At 37.3% G+C, this 22,618-nt stretch overlaps 1 protein-coding gene across 1 annotated transcript in view; it reads left to right on the top strand.

Annotated features, from left to right (window-relative positions):
• The first annotated feature begins 3,853 nt into the window (after positions 1–3,853).
• Positions 3,854–22,618, top strand: part of LRP1B (LDL receptor related protein 1B) — a 1,810,989-nt gene continuing 1,792,224 nt past the window's right edge. Inside the window, exon 1 of the mRNA XM_049711954.1 lies at positions 3,854–5,000. Coding sequence (XP_049567911.1) covers positions 4,817–5,000 — 184 coding nt within the window. The 5' untranslated portion in view covers positions 3,854–4,816. The remainder of the gene's footprint in view (positions 5,001–22,618) is intronic.

Below are 22,618 nucleotides of genomic sequence, written 5' to 3'. Positions count from 1 at the left end.
ATATTCCTTCCAGTTTCAACAACCTTAGAGTTTCTAACTAAAATTAAGGAGCAGAAAGATGATGACCAAAATGATAGAGATCAAAATCCTCAAAAGCTTGTTCAAAGTGCATCGTGACTATGGACCACTGGCAACCAGCTCCCAGCATGAAACACTAACTTTGTACTAGTAGACAGAGATGATGATGCAGAGGTCATCTTGACCACAAGTATGTCAAGGTTAAAAAGCACTAATAGCAACAAGCCTTATCATCAGCAACTGACTTGAAATTCAAGGGCTATTTCTACAAGAGTAGAACTCCGAGGATTTGATGAGTTTTGGGTATATCTGTATTCCAACTCCCTCTCCCACTTAAAACACACATGGACTGCATTACTACTGATTGTGCCTTCTGAAGACATATCCAAAAAGCAAAATAAGATTTGTCTCTTGAGTCTATGTTATTATTATGGAAGTCAATTGTTGCCTGATGAGGTTGTCTAAATCCATAAAGAGTCCTTTCCTCCCTACTGTCAAAAGTTTGTCAAACAAGAGTCAGAGAAAATGTAAAACAGTCAAATCCGTAATGACCTTTTATTATTTATTCTTTGAAAGTTATAATTGCCTATCATTTGTGCTTTTCACTGTAATATGTATATCTTGAAGCATTTACAGATCAGGACGGTAGAGAGAAGTCGAGACATATACAAAGAGAAAAACCTAATTTGCCTGGAAATACTTTTACTTTCCAGGTTTAATTAGATAATTACATCACCCTTCATTTTCTTCACAGGTGTACGTACTTCCTAATACTTCGCAAATGGTGGGAATTAAAGTTGTTAATCTCAGTTGTTAATTAAAGTTGTTAATCTCAGCTGAATCCCCATGTCCTCGTTGAAACTGCATGTTACCAAACTGCGTGTTACCAAACACAGCACACTGCTGAAGGAAAGCAGTTAAAAATGTGATATGCATTGAAATGCTGCAGTTGGAGAAATAAAGTGAATCTAAAGTTTTTTGTTTGTTTGTTTTTGTTTTTTCCTTAGTGGCTTTGTCCAGCGTAACTCTATTTTAAATCACTGATAATGTTTCTTTAACAATTCTCATTCTCCCCACACCATCCCCTTCCTTTTCCTTCTCATCCTGTGTCTGCTGCTGCCTGGCAACTTTTCTGTGTGGAAAGGCAGGGTAAGAACTCTAACAGCCCTTGGAATGATAGCTACAGAAATTCCTAGCAACCTGACTGTCAGGCCAACTCTCCTTCACACACATCACTTCCATGGGACAGACTGTCCTTCTCGGTTTGTTAGGAGACACAGGTTCTCCTCCAAGTATGGCTTTCAGGTGTGTAGTGCATGAACTGTTACTGTCTGTGGTAAAAGCCCCAACAGCACAAAGAAAATAATTAAGTTAGCAGAAATGAAATCTGCTAACTGTTTGATCACATATATCCAAACCGTGGCTCCAATTGGGAAATATAAGATTACCACTGACTGATAATTAATATTCGTGTGTTGTTTTAGAGCAGAAAGTAAGAATGATTGGTTCTACTTTGTTTAATTTATCTCAATGAGAGATTTCATAACATTGTATAGTTTGATGAATTAATTTATTTAACTTGTCAGTGTTGATAACTGATTAGAATGAAGAAATTACAATGGGCCATCGGAACACAGAATTTGAACAGTAACTAGCTATTCTCACTTCGCTAATAATATACTTTGTTAATTTCCTTTTTCATTAAAGTATATATGATGGGAAATAAGTGTTTCATAGGAAATTATGCTTTCTCTTTTATATGTAATTCATTATATCTGGAAGTAAATTATTTATTTTTAAAACTCAAATTTGGCCTGGACCTTTATCATTGATGCCCATAAAAACTCTCTCTTTTAATGAATTGGTCATTTTCAATGGATATTTGGAAGAAGAACCACCATATACAAGTGATCTGTGTATGGGGCAATTTTATTCTGTTTCCTTTTGACACTAGCCTTATTTCAGTTTTAGAGCAAATATGTATCTATTAATATTTACTCTGTTTGTTATATATTATTATGGCTTTGTGGTATGAACCAGTGTCCTTATTATAACTTTTGTCTTAAAATTCTGCTTAACATGCATTTAAATCTACATGTTGTGCCCACTTGACAACTGATACATACTTAAATATCCATTCTTCCATCAAATTGCTATGGAGTGTTTTTATACCATTTAGGTCTTTGTTAATAACATCTATTTGCATTCTTAAAATAAGTCCCAATCTTTGTTTTAAAGATAAAATTGAGAATCATTCATAATTGATGTTAAATGTTATCATCTTCCGTTGGTATACTAGCCTATATGATAGTTAACTTCCATGATTGCTACCACTATTTTACACCATAATTTTGAATCATGTGTCATTCACACATGGTGATTTGATTGTTGACTACTAAAAAGGAATTCTATTTTGCTTTATTATACTGGTCACAATATGTGGACAATGCATCCTTGATTTTCTTCCATTCAGGACAGTTAAAAAGTCAACCACATTATCTAAAAGAGATCAGCTGGTTTTTATTCTGCCTAATTCACTTAATACATTTATTATTAGGAGGCACTACATATTTAAAATGTAACATATTGAGAATATATATTAGAATAAAAATCTGCCAGGAATTTACTTCTCTGATTATCTTTCATAACTTTTCCCTTTAAATAGCTGTGAGTGGAATCCAGGGCTGCTACATATACTGCAGAAGTGAGTCATTGATTTTCAATCACAGCACTTTGGTACACGGTAAGAGTCTTTGGTTGGTTGTACTGTTCCTGGCTGCTTTCCTCTACCTTGCAGTTTTTGAGATGGGGGGTAATTGGTAGTAATAATATAGAAGAGGAAGCACCTGAATGTGCTTAGCATGGTTTGTGAGCTCTCCTCGTTTTACTGCCAAGACTTAAGTGGATATGGATTTCCTAATAGCTGACCTCCTAGTTGACTGAATGGGTTCATGTCAGAAAGACACTTACTTTGTTCCAGTGAAAGACTACATATTTCACAGAACGCAGAGGTCTGTGGACCCTTGAGAAAGAAATATTTATTACTTTGAGCATCATTCAAAATTTACCCTTCTCCTGCTCTTCACTTATTCTTTGAACTCTGCCACTCATTCCAAAGTTTCTGAATTTTTATATGAAGTAAAATAGGAAAACTCTTTGTTTCCTATATGAAATGATAAAATGACTAGGTGAAATTATAAGCATAACAACTTCAAAAGAAAAAAAACAAACTTTTAAATGTGGAATGAGTCATCTTTTAGGCATGAAATGAGTCAATTTACAAGGGAAAGTAAACTTAATATATAAAATATGGCAAAACTGACCTAAAGAACATATTTTATAATCACAGACTAAGTGGCAATGTCCCTCATAGTCACCTGTGTTCTTTGATCCAGTCTAATTTTAATGGTTTCTAAAGAGCATCCAAAGATGTTTCTGGATGATTTTACTCTAGTAAGCAGCTAGTTCATTGTGCTGGCATTCATCTAAAATAAGTTTCACCTGGTAAACTGAATAAAGTATTTAAAGCATCTTTCCTTTCCTTTTCAGTCATCCTGTTGCTTAGTTTGGTGCTTTCCTTATAGTTTTCCTTTACACCCATCTCAGGTTTTTAAACATTAAATACAAAACATTTTTAACCTTTGCTGTTAGGCAAGAATTACTGATGTCACAAGGGAAAAAAGGTAAGCCTTCAACTATTAAGATTTCTGAGTTTTAACCCAACCATTTTCAAGTAACTAAAATTTTAGGTACTTGGATGAACATATTTAAAAAGTGGTCATACAAACAACTTTTTTTTGTTTTTAATTGCACTGATTCATTTTAATGCCTCCGATGGTTTGGGAAAGTTCTTAAACTACCACTATACTATGTGCAAGAAGAAAAGAAAAGAAAACAAGCAATTAAAAAAAGCATCAAAACATGTTAAAAATGGTTCAAGGTATCCTTTTAAAAAGAGAAATCCACTGTAAAAGTGCCAGTTGTTTGCTTTATGGTTCCCTGCTTAGGGGCCTCTTTCCAACCACCTTCCCTTCTTATGCAACGGGTGATGACTTTAGGGGTTTGTTTTGTTTTTTTTTGTTTCTGCTGAGTCACTAAATTTTTATCTTTGTCCCTAGGTGCTACTCAGCACAAAAGTTAAAAGTGCAGCTCAGAAAGCATTGCATTTGTGTGGCGAGCAGAGGGAACCATTTCCCTAAGAGAAGCTCAGTTACTTGGCTAGTCGTTCCTTCTCGGGAAGGAAGCTTCCAGGGAGCGAAGGGATCAAATCTGCTTTGCTTAGAGAAGCATCTTTCTCAGCGCTGGTGGCTGATAATTCCGAACTGGCTGTTAAATGCGGAGCTTCCCAGGCGCCTGGCTGGCTCAGCCCAATGCAGAAATCTCCCCTCCTCTCTAAAGACCCAAATCCCTACAGAAACAGCTTGGAGTTACTTTCTCTTCAAGGAGACTGAAATAATTGTGATTTGTGGTGTTCTCAGTTCGTGGTGGTATTTTCCTGTTGTGTTAAATGCCTCTTACTAAGTAATAGATGTGATTTATGTGGACGACGGAGGGGTGTGTGGTGGACCGGGTGATTAATCAGTGAATTCCCCTCCGCTGGCATCTCTCACTGCCCCTCTTTGCGTGATGTAAGATCAGACGTACCCTGCATTGAAAAGTCAAGACACACGAGCGGCTCGCTCGCGCTCACACACACTCTCTCTCTCCCCCCACGCGCGCATCCGTACACCTTCCACATCCTGCTCCAGGCGGACTGGCTGGGCTCACTGAGCTGAAGAATTTCGAGTGACATTTGTAAATGACGCTGCTCGATTCGGGGCTCCGAGCCGCCGCCGCCGCCGCCTGGCCGAGGGTGCAGCCGAGCAGTCTCCGGCGCTGGCTTCCTCCCCGGGCGACCACGATGTCCGAGTTTCTCCTCGCCTTACTCACTCTCTCGGGATTATTGCCTGTCGCCAAGGTGCTGACCGTGGGAGCCGACCGAGGTAAGGAGAACACCTTACCCCCTTCCTTGCCCCCGGACTTCCTTGGCTTTCCTGCTGGGCGACGCTTGCAGATAAGTGTGTGTGGAAGTTAAGTCCTTGCGGCCCCGCTCCCCGGGACCCTGGGCCACTGTGCGCCGGTCTCGGGGCGGGAGTGGTGGGGGTGGTGGTGAGAAGTGCGGTGAGGGATTTCCGAACCAGCTACCCGAGTCCTCGGCTCTCCCACAGCTTTTTCCTTTGGCCCTTTGCGGGTCCTGATTTCGTTTCCCCCGGGAGCGTTTGCACTTGACTGCGCCCCTCTGCCCGCGCACCCCAAGCGCTGCAGATGTTGGGATCAGCGTTCGCGTTTTCAAGACTTCGCTCCGCGCTCACTCTCTTGGCTTCGAGCTTTTGCGGGCTCCGGAGGCTCCGCGTTAAGTGTGTGCTCCCTTAACTTATCTCCAGGGTTAAGTTCCTTACCTGCTGCACGCAGGGTCTGTGGAGAGGGGAAAGCGCCGACTCCAGCCCGTTTCCTCTCTGTAGCCCCTTTCTGGGGCAGACTCCGGAGAGATTTGGGTCATCATCGGAGAAGCTAACGCTTTCGGGGAGCTTCTGGGCGCAGGCACCTGCTTGAGCTTGACTTTTTTGATTCTGAAGGTCTGTGACACAGCTCTTGGTGCCTGGAGACGCTCACCCACCACTGGTGTTTTGCCCTTGCTTTTTGTCCGAAAAGCTGATGAATGGTACAAGTTTAAATGGGAATGGGTATGGCGAGCAGAGCAGAAAGGAGAGAGGAGGTGGGCATTATAATAAATCTGGATTTTGTAAACTTTGATCTGGAAACCCAAGAATCCCTGTGCGAGTCTGATAATCTTTGACAACAGTCGGACGGGTGAAAAAAGAAAAAAAAAAATAGATGAATAGTTGGGCCGTTGGCATTGGAATGGTTAACTGCTTAAAGTAAAATCAGAAGTATCATAGATCTAGTTTTTTTGTTTGTTTTTCTAAATCATAGCATGAGTTCATATTAACTGATACATTTTGTTTTTTGGGCTAATTAGAAAAAAAAAAGAAGTAAGAAAGATAGAAAATGTACAGATCTCAATGCCAAGCAAGTAGGCAAAAGGTTGCATTGGGAGATTTAGTGACTGTGTTAATATGAAGCGAATTATGAATTGACTAAAAATTATTGCTTCATTATAGGAAAGAACAGGGGAATGAATTGTAGTGTTTCTATTCAACCTGCTGTGGGCAACCAGATTATAGTCTTTATAACATACCCACACTTGTCATTTCATTTACCAGTACTGAGACTAATATGAGCTCCTTTAGAAAGTCTTGACATTTACTGATATGTCTTTTAAACATATCATTGCCATCTAACCATTTGGCTTCTGAACTTGCCTTAACTTGCCTTGAAGTTGGTGTGGAATAGTTAAACTATACTGATAAAATGGAAGCACATAGCTCTAACTTGAAATGATGCCTTTGATCTGGAACAATCAGCTCTCAACCTTTCTCAGGAAGAATGTTTGAAGTTGGACGAGAACAGATGAACAGAATGAAGCTTTTCAGTCCTGTGTGCTAGCAAAATAGAATGGCACTGGCAGACTGCTGCTGTTGGGCTCTTTCTGAGTGAGTCCCCATTCTCCAGAAATTTGACCTCATGTAGAACTAAGTCCTCAGTGCTTTTGTATGTGTTTGTGAGGAATAGGGCCATTGCTACAATGATTGGAATGAATACCTGAATATAAATATATAGACCCCCAAATTTTTTCTGAGATAGAAAACTAAATAATTAAAAGAATTAGAATTTGGTGTCAATTTAGTTCCAATAGGGAGAGGGATATCTAAGATATAAACAGGGTACATGGAAAAGGATTGTTACTTTTTCCTGAAACTGAAATAGTGTCCCATTGTATCATCATGTCAGCATCAGAAGTACTATATTGGATAACATAAGTAAAAATAGTTATAGACTAACACTTTACCACTATTACACATATTTAACACAACTTTTAAAAGAGCTAAAAATGCCACAGCTAGCTATCAAAAGTGAAAAGGGTGGGTCTTATTTGGCAAAAGGGGGGAGAAAAAGAGAGCAATCTGGTTGAAAGTTAAAAAAGAAAGTGCTGCTGCATTATGACAAACTTCTCTTACTGAAATCCTGAACCAGAAGATATGGGAACATAAGCTCAAGAAAGAGGTTAATGAGATGTAGCTTTCTGCCCAGGCTTATGTCAGTTGTCCTTGAAGAGTAGAACAGGCTTGTGAATTACACAGGTGTGTTTTGTAGTGCAAGACCTAGCTTCATGCCAGAAAATGAGAAAACACTTTCAGGTTCTCCAAATAAGTATTGAGTAACGGGTAGCTTCTTAAACTGTGTGAACTAGATAGAAATGATTATATTACCCTCTACCTATGTTTCTCTTCCCTTTGAGTATAAACTCAAAAAAATTTTTAAATAGAAAAATACTTGAACTGTATGCTTATATTCAATTTATGCACATCCACTTGTCCTTTAATTCTATGTTGTTTATTTTCTTAGTTTGCACTGATTTTGGTGCAGATAAGCTAATGTGCATGTCAGTTCTTATTAGATTTCATCACATTTGAAAAAAGGAAACATCTTTGTAACTCTTAACAGCAGAATGTGGAGGATAAATCATGTTCACTTAGAATCAACCAATGTGTCATATAACAATGTCATATCACATCAAAGTATCGCTTGATAAGGATTAAAACTTAAAAGGAGGTATATTTTAAATTGTCAAGTTTTCTGAGCAGAAAAGGGATTGAGAGAACTAAAGCTAGTCTCTTTTACATTCTTGAGTCTGATAAACTGTGGAAATGTATTTCCAAATAATTAAAGTTCATGCTGTTGTAATCATTTAAATGTACATGTCTATAAAACCATCTAAAGCTGGCAATCATGTGTATTTCAAAATTTTTAATCTTTCTCTACTGAAAGAAGAATGAGCTGCAAGCCGTGTCTCTTTATATTCCAGAAATATTAAAGTTTTGTTTTGAAGAGGTCTCTATAATCTTTGAGTTTTCATCTCTCTCTCTCTCTCTCTCCCTCCCTTTCTCTCTCTCTCCAGCTCAAACTGAAAATGGTACAAAGGAAAGGAGACAATAGAAAAAGAAAAATTTCAATGTGTTGAAAGAAGAAAGAATGTAAATTACAGAAAACAGAATAAGGGAAGGAAAGAGAAGGGGGATGGGGGAGAAGGCCAAATGACACTTTTAGGAAGAGGCTGAATCCAAATTAGTGTTCCTTAAAGAAGAGATTAAAGTAAACCTTTAGACAAAATAATTTCTTAAGATAAATGTTTTCCTCTGATATCGTAATAAATATCATATGGAAATGTTTACAGTATACAAATAAAGAAACTTCCATCCATGTGAGGCTGGATATAATTAAACCTAAAGAATGGAGAGACACATGAGAATACTGCAGAAAACTTAAATGTTGTTAGCTGTGCTAGAATTGGTAAATGGTAGTGAGTTTTTAAAGTGAATGTAAAAGAAATATTCTTAGAAAGGGTGGTGGATGAGTGATATAGTTAATATATTCTTAAAAATGAGATGACACTTTGTAAATGCTACTTACCATTCACGGTAGAGTCATGCAGAGATTTTTAGTTTGCAACTGTATTGGATCCAGGACATTAGTTTCTTGCTGCTTGTCTTGTCAATCTCTTTTCAGAGCCTAGGGTGTACCGTAAAGATAGGCTTTATTTAAAGTCACCTGGACTGAACATGACTTGGTCTTTTATAAGGATTACAATGATGAGGGACCTTTGTATTTTCCCTCCATTCTATGATAGTTTTTTTCACGATTCTGCTTTTAATTTTTACATCTTCTGTGAAACGTCACCTCCTCTTTCTTCAATTCCTTCCTAGTTGTAGGGATTCTATGTAGTAAAAGGTACCAAGCAGATGTATTGATACATTTCTCTATCTTCTGAGGCTGTCTGTCAAAACAATTCTTGTACAAAGGAAACACTTATCTTCATTCTAGATGGCTACATTCAAAGAAGTAGAATTAACACTAAAAGTTAAAAATGATTGTCCCAACATGATGTCATTAGTTAAACTAATTTAGCAGTCAGTGGAAACCACCTGTTATATAGATATACCTTCTTTAAAGAAGATATCTCCTTTAAAACGGCTTCCTTGGTGCATAAAAACCTATAAAAACACCACTCTAACCTGAAAATTGGAAATAGATTTTTAAAGATTTTTTTTTGATATAGACCATTTTTAAAGTCTTTATTGAATTTATTACAATATTGCTTCTGTTTTATGTTTTAGTTTTTTGGCCATGAGGCATGTGGGGTCTTAGCTCCCTGACCAGGGATCAGACCAGCACCCCATGCATGGGAAGGCGAAGTCTTAACCACTGGACCGCCAGGGAAGTCCCAGATAGATTTTTAAATGAAACTTTTATTTTTAAAAAAACCCAGACAGTATATGTCTAGTTTTGTTATGATTGCCTCCTTGAAAAACAAAATTATGAAATGAAAGAACTTTGAGTTATTTTTCAACTCCGAACATGCAGTATTCTAATGAATGAATTTCCATTTAACACATAATTTGTTGTAACAGAATCATACAGTGGAGGAAATAAATGTCAAAATGTATTTGCCTTTGAAATGTCTGTAATTATGCTGTACCCAAAGTTTATAATTTAAAACAATGTTTTTAGTAGCTGGACTGCTAAAGAAAAGTAGAGCAAAAGGTTGACTACTTTTATAGTGAGTTAGCCAGAATTTCTATCAGGAAATAGTCATGTTTACTCTACTTACTTCAAAAAGCCTTCCTTATATTCTCTGAAGAAATCCGAATCTTTGTATTTAATCTAAACATAGTGACCAAAACCTACCTTGATGCATAGAGAGCACAAATCATCTTTTCCTTTTCTTTTTTTTTTTTTTTTGGTGGGAAAGGGAGGGCAAAATAATTCTAACCAATCAAACAACTAAGAGTGATACTTTTATCCTCTTCTGCGGAGTTGCTTTATATCTTCATATGGATTGTTATTCTCCAAATTTTACCTGTAAAACAACTGGTTGACTAAGAGGCATAAAAACAAAATTGCAACAAAGCAATCACAAATCTAAGCCTTGGGGGCACTCTACAGCTGTTTTGTTTAGAAGGAGATATTTTAGCCTTCTTTAGTTCCTTGAAAAAAAAGTTCCATTATTTAAACTTTACAAAAACTTGAAAATATCTCTGAATATTAATTTGAGTTTCTAAAAAGTTACTTTTCGTACTAATTCACATATGTGCCAATGAGTATATTTAATCTCACTTGCTTTTGAAGAGTATTGTGCTTGCAATAATATTCAATCACTGTTGTCGCTATTCTGTGCTGCCTCATTTGAACAAATTGTTAATCTGTCCAACTACATCTGAACCCTCTATATTGTAGAAAAGGGCATGAAGGCTTCAGAAGATTCTGCAACACATCAGAACAAGTAAGCTTACACCTTCAAAATTTATATGCTTTTTTTCTATTAGAAGTTTTTCTGCTATAAACTGGGTTCACAATTTTAGATCTATGTTTACTCCTCATAAATGATTTGGTGGCCTCCCTTCTCCCCCACCCCCCGGCATAACTACAAGGCCAAGTTAGAAAGTATATATTATTTATTACTCTGTTTTGAATTCAGTGACACCAAAATATAGTTTCTTTCTCTCTTTCTATCCTATTGATTTAGGCCTTCTCTATACAAACCCAATTATGTTGATTGAGTTTCCTGACTGAACAAATGGGTTAAACTGACTAGGAACTAAATGAGAATCAAACTGTTAGATAGTAGCCAGTCGGTTCTGGTAAAATAGTAAAACTGATGTTGCATAAAAAGCTTAAAATTAAATGTATGGAAGAACAACAACAACATATTTCCCTGAAAGACTTATGTATGATACTTCATATCTACACTTTGTAGAGTAAATCAGATGTACCACTGTCATTGTGCCTATCATAACAGGCAAATTAAATATGTTTGGGAGTAATTATATAGTTATATCATGGGATAGCATAAGAGTTTAAAACACTATTAGAATATGAATAAATACATGCTCTGAATTTACTCCTATTCAGACAAATGTTACTTTATTGAAAATTATTTTTCTTTATTGGCTTTATTTATTAACGGAGTTATTTTTCATTTTGTAAAATATTTTACAACACTAAAATATATTTCAAAGTCAAAGTCAAGACCCTCTCTCAATACAGAATATATAGTGGAAATCATTGCAGTGATAAAGTGGGCAACAGCATTTAGTGTGCTTTTTAATATGACTGTAATAACTTTTTCATGCAGTCACACTAACTTGGTTTTAGTCTGCACTGCAATTAGATGTCCAGTTGCGGTTAAAAAAAATGCAATGGCTTGATTAAATAAATGGGCCCACTCATTTGTTGCTGATTTCCCAGTAGGTCAGATTCTTGTAAGTATTATCAGGGCAAAAGGCTTGAGTTGGTAATGATAGTGTTACTTAATATTGTTCAATAACTCCGCCACTCATATTTGTTGAATAAGGATATATTATCTACATTTGGAATTTCTCAAATATTCCGAAGTAGTTGTAAATATACAAGACTTGTCAAAGGTTTCTTTAACTACAGGAACAATGAAAAATATTCTTACTGTAGAGTCATCTGTTTAACCTTATTTTTCTCAGAAATAAGCTTGAACATAGTCATGTATATATGAGTTTCCATTTACATGTGAATAACATTATAACTATGTCCTTTATAGAAGACAAGTTGAGAAAGTACCTTTTCATATGAGATTCCTTCTAACTTTTTTAAGTAAGAGAAAAAAGAAAAAAAAAAACAACAAAAAAACTTCTTGAAGAAGATAGAGTGTGTTGCCTTGCTAAGATACCAGCGTTCCATTTTATCTCACAATGCATTCTTATTAACAGTCAGACATCTCTTCCTGAGATGCATGTACCTCATTGTCCTGGCTGGCTTAGCCTTCAGACCAAAGACAGGTATTGTTGAAACACGACCTCATTTTAGTTGAAAGAATACATTTCTTCTTTAGGTAAGGTCAAGGTATCACAGACTGTCTCTTGTTTTATTCTTACAATCAATAGGACATTCCGTCCTAACTTTTCCACATTGCATTGACATCCTTCAACTTCCAAGCAGGCTTAACTTTAGAAATACAAATACATTAATTCCTTAAGAATTTTGCTACCACTGAGTTTTTCTTTAATGACAATTTGTTCATCTTCACCCTTTCTTCTTAAAATGAGAAAAGAGAACTAAAAATGGGGAGGGATGGGGGAGAAGAGAGAAGTAAAACTTGGTTCTGGTTACTTGCTTTGAGTGTTCCTGAGCTATTTTCAGATATTTGTGGAAAAGAAAAACTGTAGGATAAGGCTGATAACAGAAATGAGTTTAGAATGACTGTTTTCTTTAGAAATTAGGATGTATAAGGAGAGGAAGGACAAAGATGCTACGAGAGAGAACGTTGACAGTAAGAATTTTTTGAAGCTTCAATCCACACAGATCAGGTAACTGAGGCAATTAGGAACCTCAAACATTTGCTAAAATATAAATTCTTGAGATTTAAAAAGACTTGGTTTTTAGACTATCTAAGACCTTGCGTGCATTTTCTAAAGCTTTTAATGATATATTTTATTGGTATTTTACCATGCTAAAATAGGTATGCTTTATTAAAATATTCCACTTTATTCAACTCTATTAATTTTTAAGGCATTTTCTCATAATTAAGCTCTGAAAGTACAGTGATAACGATGCCAGCTCATGGGTGAGATTTTTGCCTTGTCAGGTGAAACTATTATAGATCACACCTTCTGGGCATCCATATTTATGAGATTTTTCATTAAAAAATAACTAAGATTTATAGATAGAATTACTAACTCAGAATTCAGGCCCTTTTGCTGAGTCCTTATATTATTGTCATTCTAACAAAAAGGCTAGCAATTCACCAGCACCCTGCTGATGGCCTGTAATACTAGTGGCGTAAAAATCTTACTTGGGGGAAAAGATAGTGACTTTATCCAACATTGACCAACATTAAAAATAAGTAGAATTTAGAACTGTCCGTCTTTGCATAGAGTTCTCTCCCATGTTAGGATGTTTACTTCTGTTTTCACTTGCTGGTGATATTGTCAAGTATTTTGAAATTAATCCTGATAGTGTAAGAACCAAAATCTTAGGACTTTTTTCCATTCCCCTTGATGCTCTCATTGCTGGGAGATCATAAGGTTATGAAGGGCATGAGGATTTTATCCTGTATGTGTTTTAATCTGAGTCCTGTGAAAACACCACCAGAGGTTTACAGAAAACTGCTCCAACCAACTCTGGAGAGACCTAGCAGTGTCTTTCACACCTTCCACGAATGCAAGTTAGACAATGTATGTGAAAACATAGCGTGCATTGGTATCACATTACATAAATATCCATTATTTCATTAATTATAGCATTAACTTAATGGATATTACTAATAGCGGTAGAAATCCCTTACATTTTCAGGACCCTTTAATTTTGTTCTTCGTTTTTTCCTCCTGAAATCATATGATCCCCGAAGCAACCCATGTGGTTGGTGGTCATTCATTTATTTATTCACTCGTTCAACAAATTTGAGCAGAGATATGCTGGGAGTTGTTCTAGAGGTTGGGAAAGAGGCAAGTGAGCAAGTTAGACAATGTAACTAGTCTGTCAGAGCTTACATTTTAGTGTACATTTCAGTGAAGGAGGAAACAGACAATAAGCAAAGTGACAAATACATAATATTTTGTGCTAAGAAGAAAGAAAAATAACATCATGTAATCAAGAGCAGGCCTTTTTTTGTGAAGGCTGACATATTTGCTGAGATAAAAGTGATGTGAAGGAACAAGCTATGAATGGTTCTGAGGGAGGAACTTCCCATGTAAACCCTTGAGAGGAAGTCATGATTTTGACATCTTAGAGAAAGGAAGGTCTGTGTGCCTAAAGTACACTGCTTGTGTATGGAAGAGAAGAGGAGTGGGGAAAGGGGTATTTATGAGTAGGTCAGTTAGGACTTTGCAGGTCAGAGTGAGGCACTTGGGTTTTGTTCTCATTATAATAGGCTGCAATTGGATGTTTAACCAGAGGTGACATGACACAACTTAATTATTTACGAGATCGTGCTTGCTACTGAATAAAAAAGGACCAGAGACACAGTAAATACAGTTAAAGGGTTATTGTAATTGTGCAGGAGAGATGTTGGTAGTTCAAACAAGGGGGTAGCATTGTAGATGAGGGTGAGATAGAGGAGTGACTCACATCTTTAATTGAGGAAGATTTTCTATAACAATGAATGTAGCACCATTCAATATATCAGAAGGATAAGCCTCAAATTATCATCTTGGGAGAGTTAACATTCTAAGTTCTTTGAAAATGAATGCATTTTGTTTTGCATCACCTCTTGTTGATTTGTATGAAATGTTTCATGATATTAGGCATGTAATGGTCACGTGTGGACTCTGCAATATTGCTTGCCTTTTTATTACCTTTTCCCTTTATTTCAGAATTATTACTACCATCTTCCCTATTACCCATATTTACCCATACCGTGTCTGCAGAATGGAATTAGTAGAGTGACTCACAGTATTTCTTGAGGGTTTAGATAAAATAATACACTTAGTAACATTCCAAGCACTGGTAAACGTGGCAGCAACTATTTTGCTGTTATTTCTACCAATATAAGCAGAAGAAATGAGCATTGGCGTATGTGAAGACTCATATGAGTTTGTTTGTTTCTTTTCCCTTGAGGAAATTCTTATTGTTTTTAAGGAAGAACTCCTTTTTCATTGTCCCCAAATCCTTGACATGATTGAGAAGGATTTGTGCTGTCAGTCACATTACTACTTATGAATATTTGATTAATTGGATGAAATGTTAAGAGAGCTGCTATTGGCTGTACTCATTACCCTCCCTGGAAGTTCCAAGACAACTGTGGAAAGGAAATGGGTGGTGACAAATGGTGGGGGACCTACTGGGTAAGAGTTTATGACCTAGTGGGTGCTCCTCTTGGTCAATCAGGGCCCCTGGATTATTCTTCTGTACTTATCCACATGCATTCATTGAATAAATGTTATAGTTCCTACTATGTACCCATCACAGTGTGATTTATAGGCTGGAGGCAGAAGCAACTAAACAACATAAACCAGAACAAGCAATAAAAACACTAGTTTGGGGCTTCCCTGGTGGCGCAGTGGTTGAGAGTCCGCCTGCCGATGCAGGGGACACGGGTTCGTGCACCGGTTCAGGAAGATCCCACATGCCGTGGAGTGGCTGGGCCCGTGAGCCATGGCCGCTGAGCCTGTGTGTCCCGAGCCTGTGCTCCGCAACGGGAGAGGCCACAACAGTGAGAGGCCTGCGTAACGCTAAAAAAACAAAACAAAAAAACCCCACTAGTTTGGCAATTGTACAACTTTGGATTTTCAGGGAAAGGTTGCTTATGGCTACAAAACAAACCCATTTGGGTTTATTGAGTTCTTGTTGGAGTTAAAAAGGAAAGAGGGAGTGAGGGTAGGAGAAAGAACAAGGAGAGAGGTTTTATGAAACTGATGGAAAAGAAAAAAATATTAGAGCCCAGAGGGTCTGTGGGAAAGAAGATAGGTATACAGAGCTTAAAGGAAATCTGTTAATACTAAGTTGAATGAGCTATTTTAGGGCCTAAGTTACTAGGAGATTGTTTCGGGATTTAGTTCCATTAATTTTTTTTCATTGCTCTTTTTTTTCTTTTGGCTCTCTTTTATGTTATCTACCTTGAGAAAAAGTCGAAGTTTAGTTTTAAAACTTAATATTCAAATCTGTATTCCAAAGTTAAGCTTAGCCCCAAATATTCTCCACTGAGTTTCTTAAGTTGTACAGGCCATCTAGTGCCAAAAAAGCAACTTGGGATAATCAACCCTTTTAGACACTATTTACTTTATATTGCAGACAACATTGCAGCATTATGGAGGAAATACTTCACCCCAACCTGAGAAATTACCTTGGAAATGCTACATGATCGTTACAACTAATTTAAAAAGATAACCTGTTTTCTTAGTTTTCAAACATGGTACGTCTTTAGATTAAGAACTGAAGATGTATACTAAACAGACATTAGTTTAAAATAAAAAGAGATCCAGAGCTTGGGCATTTACAATTTCAGAAATGCTTAAATGAGATATTGAAGCAAAAGATCTCAACCAATTTATTTGTTGTGTAAAGAGCTTACCTGCAGGTTCAGTAGACATTTGCTAGATGCATGTGCAGAAATCGAATTTGTGTGTGACTTTAAGTTCAGTCCATTTTTCATTCACATTGTCAAAAGCCCCTTTACTAATTTGGCGCCAAGATTTCAGTACAAAACTCAACATTATGCATAGGAATAAGTTAAATATGAAATAAATACTAACATTTTATTAAATTTTAGAGTGACTGAACCAAATGAAATTTGAGGCTAGAAGATTTTGCATTAATGTTTAATTTGGGACTCACTGTAAATTTGTTTGTTGTGTACTGTAGCAGAGGGGTGCCAAAAGTTTGGAAATAAATTAATCGGAGTAATTGAAAACAGCAGGAAGGGGAGGGGTTACTTGTATATTTGTGAGTACGAGGCACGATTTATGCTCCCTGACTAGAACTCTGCTCACATCACACAGAGGTCTGCTAAAGGGCTTTTCTTTTTTTCTCTTTCATAAGGAAAGGACTTTGGGAAAAGGTTCAAAATGAGTATAAGGGGGTTATTTATGTTTTAGGTAAAGCAAAAAAAAAAAAATTATTGACTGTATACTCAGAATAAAAGGCATTTGGGCAGGAAATGTTGTGACTGCTTGGTACAGAGTTCAACCTGCTATAAGGAGCTAAGGAAAATAAACAAATCTTATTCAGATAACAATTCAGCTGGCGAGACACCTGAAAAATCTAGCAATAGCAAGAAAATCACTTAAGTCAAAAATAAACTTTCAGAGATTGAAGCTACTTGAATTCACCAAGATTTAGAGATGAATGCTAAAGAGGATTAGTAAAACTCTCTTCCGTGTGAAATACAGCAGTAATGGCTCTATTGCCATGTTTCAAACTCCTGCTTGAGAGTCACTATGTAAGTGAGAGTTGAGCTCAATATACAGTAAGGATAATAGCATTTCCTTAAAAAGCAGGAAATCATATAAAGAAACCTGAAACAGCAATTCTGCCCTTCTCCCCAACCCCCTTCTGCAAGCAACAGAAAATGATAGGCAGCATTTCCTCTGTAGTTTCACAGAGGGAAGCAGGTTGGCTGTGGCTTCTGAGATCCCTAGACTCAGAGAAAAGGCTGCTTATATTTTTTTGCTCATCATGTTAAGTGATGGAACTCAGACATATTTGACTAACCTTTATGATTTAAAGGGCAAGTTTTATAAACACAAGTGCATACAGCCCCCAGGCTGGTCAGAAGGTTCCCTGGTGACATGTAAATTAGGGGGCACATTGTCCAAGGGGGCAGCTGATACTCAACTGTAGCGGACTGTAGGCTTCTGTGAATGTGGGCAGAGGATTGCCAGACCTCTGTAATTCAAGAGAGGAGAGGAGTTTTGATTTCTGTGCATAATTCCCTATGATTTAAATATTGTCAATCAAGATTTTTTTAAAAAAAGAAATAACATTGTAGGGGTCAGAATCACCAGCTGATGGATTTAAGACCCAGGCTGACAGCCGTGGTCCACTCTGGAGCCCCTGAGTTGCAGACATCGACAGAAGGTCGGACGTGGTCACAATGAAAAGACACTTTACTTGGTGCTTTACAGACGAAAGGTGGCCCTGGAGAGCTGAGTGTAATGCCTTGACATTTGTAGTGGATTATTTTTGCAGCTCATGGCTAAGGGAAGAAGGATACCAAAGATTAATTTCATCAGTGTCCTGCATCTCTGCCTCCAGAACTTCCTCTCCCCCGTGAGACATAAAGGTAGAACCTGGGAAGAAAAAGTGGACACAGAGAAAACTCTTAATGAGCCATTAGAGGGTCAGTGATATTAGACCCAATTGTGACTTAGGCGGGCATATGCCATGGAAAGTTGTCTAAGAAACAAAACTCTCTCAGTAATGGTGAGGACATGCCATGAGGATGATTTCTGTCTGCCTCAGCACCCCAGGGGCCTCATGGAAAATATTCTACCTGTTAAGTAATAGCCACGTGGCAAAAACAACATTGCTGTGCCACACACACCACACATGGATCATTATTGAAAGGCGGAAGGGAAAAAAGAAGACTGAAAGGTAGAAAAACGTATCATGAAGTGAAGATGACAGAGGGCTGATCCTGATGAGTTGACAAATTCTCATGCTGAGACACAAGTGGGATCACATTTAGGTTTGCATTTCATCTTTTGTTCTCTCGGGAAAGCTGTGACCTAACAGGAGCCAATGGTGTGCTCTATTACTTACACAACGTCTCTAGATTTCTTACCTATGTTTACATAGGCATTAGTATATCCAAACTGATTATTCAAACTAGTTTTTTTTAAAGTGTTTTTCTGAACTTTTTATTTTGAAATAATTTTAGACTTACAGAAAATATATACAACTAGTACAGAGTGTTCTCAGCTTTCCCTGATGTCAACATATTGTATAACTGTAATACAATTATCAAAACAGAAAGTTGACATCGGTGCTATAAATGTTATTAACTAAACCATAGATTTTATCTAGATTTTACCAGTTTGTCCACTAATGACCTTCTTCTACCCCAGCAGCGAATCTAGGATTCAACATTAAATTGTCATGTCTCCTTAGACCTTCAGTCTGTGACAATCTCTGGCTTTACTTTCATTTCTTAAGTTCATTTGAAGAATCCTGGTTATTTATTTTACAGAATATTCCACAATCGAGGTTTGTCTGATATTTTCTCATGGTTATGCTTTTTTTTTTTTTTTTTTTTTTTTGTGGTACACGGGCCTCTCACTGTTGTGGCCTCTCCCATTGCAGAGCACAGGCTCTGGACGCGCAGGCTCAGCAGCCATGGCTCACGGGCCTAGCCGCTCCGCGGCACGTGGGATCTTCCTAGACCGGGGCACGAACCTGCGTCCCCTGCATCGGCAGGCGGACTCTCAACCACTGCGCCACCAGGGAAGCCAGGTTATGCATTTTTGACAACAATATCACACAAGAAATGTACCCTCCTTAGTATACCATACATGTCGATTTGTCTAATTATTGGTGATGTTAACCTTGATCACTTGGGTGGGGTGATGTTTTCCTCATTCTTTCTAAGTTCATTACTTAGAATTCTTCTGCAAGAAAAATGTCCCTTTCTGATTTATTACTTATTTATATCATTATAGACAGGTATTTATTTATTATTTGTATTATCATCCAATACTATCATGGTTCATTTTCTTGCTCAAAATATTCCACCTATGGTTCTTGGGCGCTCTTTCAGATTGGCTACTCTGCCCTTTTGACATACCGCCATCATTTTTTGAGCACATTGTGAATTTCTAGCACTGCCAGATGAGTACAAGCTCATCTTGTATTTTCCCTGTTTCTGCCCTGGAGTCAACCAGTTTTCTAGGGAATTTCATAGGATATTGAAACTTCTGAAAGTTTTAACTGGTTGCATTCTCTCAAGTGACACTAGATTATCCTAAGGGTGATAAACAATTGCAAGAACAGTTGCTCAGTTAATATATTTTAATGTTCCAGAAGAAATCATTTTGCTCAGTACTTCAATTTTAATAAGGTATTAACTACAATGATTGATCATCTGCTGAATAAAATTCTGAATTAGAATTAGGTGATGATGCTTATTATGGAATTCAAAATTTCACTCTCCCCAAAGATTCTGAAGAGAAATATAGATAAATTTTATGAAATCAATTTGTATTTATTGATCTTTTCTCAAGAAAACTGTTAGGGAATCTTGTTTTCAAAGGTATCTCTGCCTTCAAGGAGTTGATGGTCTAATTCAGATAAGGAACATTATGGAAGCATGAGCAGGTCATATAAGGGATAATTGCAGAGGGTTTGATCAGACCTGACAGGTGGGGCTGTGGGCCTATAGTGACTCTGTGTCTTGTCTTTTGGATGGGGATTGAACACAGAAGCATATGCCAGAAATGGTGAATGAGTTTGATCTTCTGGATGAATCTTGACTGATTGGTAGTTGTCTAGACTACTATATTGAAGGAGATTCTACAGCTGAGTCCGGGTTCTTTGGTAAAGGGCACAGAGATCAGGTGGTGATGTTTCTAATGATCAAAGTCAGAAGACTTTTAGGAGTGTTAGCATCTGGCCTACTTACTATTTCTGGTTTAGTTAGCACAATAAGAGTCTTCATTGATTGCCATTACAAAGGATACTTCCTGCCCGTGGCCCAGATTTCCCAATGAACCAATGGGTAAAATCCCAGCTAATGAAACAGTCTTAGGTTTGAATAAAAACAAGTGTCTAGAATCTTCTTGAAGGGCCTAAAATATCCACTTTTTCAACGTACACTACATTTTTATTTTCTTGCTCTTTTGGTGCCTGCCATGAACATCATATTGGTGTCTTTTGGGGGAGGTTTAGAGTTTATTTTTTAACTCTTTCTGGTGGTCAGTGAGATTTTGTTCTTCGTGATCATTTCCAGCTTCTCCTAATTTTGAAGCTGCAATTTATCTCTCACTGTGGAATCCTCCCCTACCTGCTAGGAGATCCAAACACAAATTCACTCTCCAACGACTCCAGTTCATCTTAGGTATTTGGATATATCCAGCTTTAATGGCATATTGTCTAAAAATATAGATATGATTTTACTGACCTGACCATCAGTTTAGCTTCTGATAATAGCTCTAGTAAGGTAGTGAGAAACAGGGCTAGTTGGAAAGCAATGCAACACCCATATTGAATTTTTAACAACTTAATACATTTTAGGAAATGATCTATCCAAAAGGCATTATGGCTTGCTGAGAAAGCTGTACACTGGGAAGCGGGAGAAGTGGGCTCAATTCCCAGCTCTGCATCTGACTCACTCTTTGTCCTTGGGCAAGTCACTTAGCCTCTCTCTGTGTCTACTTCCTGCCTGGTAAAATGAGGAGAATAATGCATAAAGACTCCCACCTCACCAAGATGTGTCGAGGCTGCATCCTGTAATCACTGAAGTGACCTTTCTTCCCCCTGCTGGCTAATGACAAACTTATTTTTATCAGCATCGAGTTTGATAAAATTTTGCAGTAAGAGCATGGAGCTACAGCTAACTTCAAAGAATCCTTTAATTTACACTGGAGTTTTATTGCAGTACATATTGCTTTGTGTTAATGCCCTCATTTCTGGGAGGAGGACTTGTGGATCTTGTGTATATGGAAATACCCCTTGTCTCGATCTACTTGAGTACCAACCATGGAGTCTAGTACTGAGCACCACAGAGCCCATTAGAAGAGAAGAAGATCGAATCCTGGGGAGAAGAGGCTTACACATAAGAAACAATTAGTGGTTGTTACTTAGCAATATGTTTTCAAAAGTCCTACTCCTAAGGTTAGAGTTTTGACAATGGGGAAGTCAGTATATGCTGGAAAGTCACAGAGCAATGTCATGGAATAGATTGAACAAATGCCCTTTCTTCTATGATACCTTCCCTGATTCCTCCAGTAAAGATGATCTTCTCCTTCATCTCCCTCCCTTTTCTTTGATCCTCCTGGCTCATTTTTCATTTCTCTAGTTTTCCCTAAGTGTCTTTTAAGTTTTATTAATCTTTATTTTCTTTATAACTAGGAGTTAATCATACATCAGGCATTATTTTTGGTTGTTACACCTCATCCTTCTCCTGTCATACTGAGAAGTACCCCTCCAGATTGTTTTCATGACCCTGACCTTTTAAAATGATTCTGCCAATTGCAGAATATCCTATATTCTAAATTTATCTTATTTCCTCATTATTTCATTTATCTTGGTCACCAGTATTTTCTGTAAATTAGACATTAGCTCTACAGGCTAGACTGGATTCAAATTGAACATTTCTGGACAGAATACTTCCCAGGTGGTATTAGGTGTCTGTATACTTAATAACTGTGATGTTAGGGATTTGTATGCAAAATAGAATTAATAATGCAGATACTAGGAGAGACAAAAAGTGCACTGAAGTATAGTTCTCTACAGCTTCTGCTTTGCTGTAGTGCTCAGGGGCAACATGGTGTAACATTTTGAAAGAAAAGGCTTTGCATTTATTAGCTGTATTACCTTTGATCAATTATATTGTCTCTAGGTCTCAGTTTCCTTATCTATGAAATGGGGATAGTGATACCATAAACTCTCGAGGTTTTGAGAAAATACCTAAGTGTCCTGTTCATAGTAGGCACTCAATTAATGGAAGTTTATTAGAACTAGTATTAGTAATAATGGCTGTATTTGTAGTTCTATTGTGTCATGTAATCCTATATGAGGAAAATATTTAAGAATGGCATTCAGTCTATGAACAGAAAAGCAATACTATTCATCCCAGAATACCCATTGTAACAGATGGACTTTTCCCATTTGTTGGTTTGCTGGTTTTTTGGTTGTTTGTTTTAATATGCTTCCATGTGATATGATGTAAATGGAGGACACCATTCTTACATACTTTTCAGAATAAAGTAGGTTATAAGTAATCCAATGAACAAAGGTAAAACATTATCCATGGACAAAA

The sequence above is a fragment of the Orcinus orca genome, chromosome 7 (assembly GCF_937001465.1).
Source record: "Orcinus orca chromosome 7, mOrcOrc1.1, whole genome shotgun sequence".
NCBI classification, from domain to species: Eukaryota; Metazoa; Chordata; class Mammalia; order Artiodactyla; family Delphinidae; genus Orcinus; species Orcinus orca.
The sequence above is the reverse complement of the archived record's forward strand: the minus strand, read 5'-3'. Positions and strand labels throughout refer to the sequence as shown.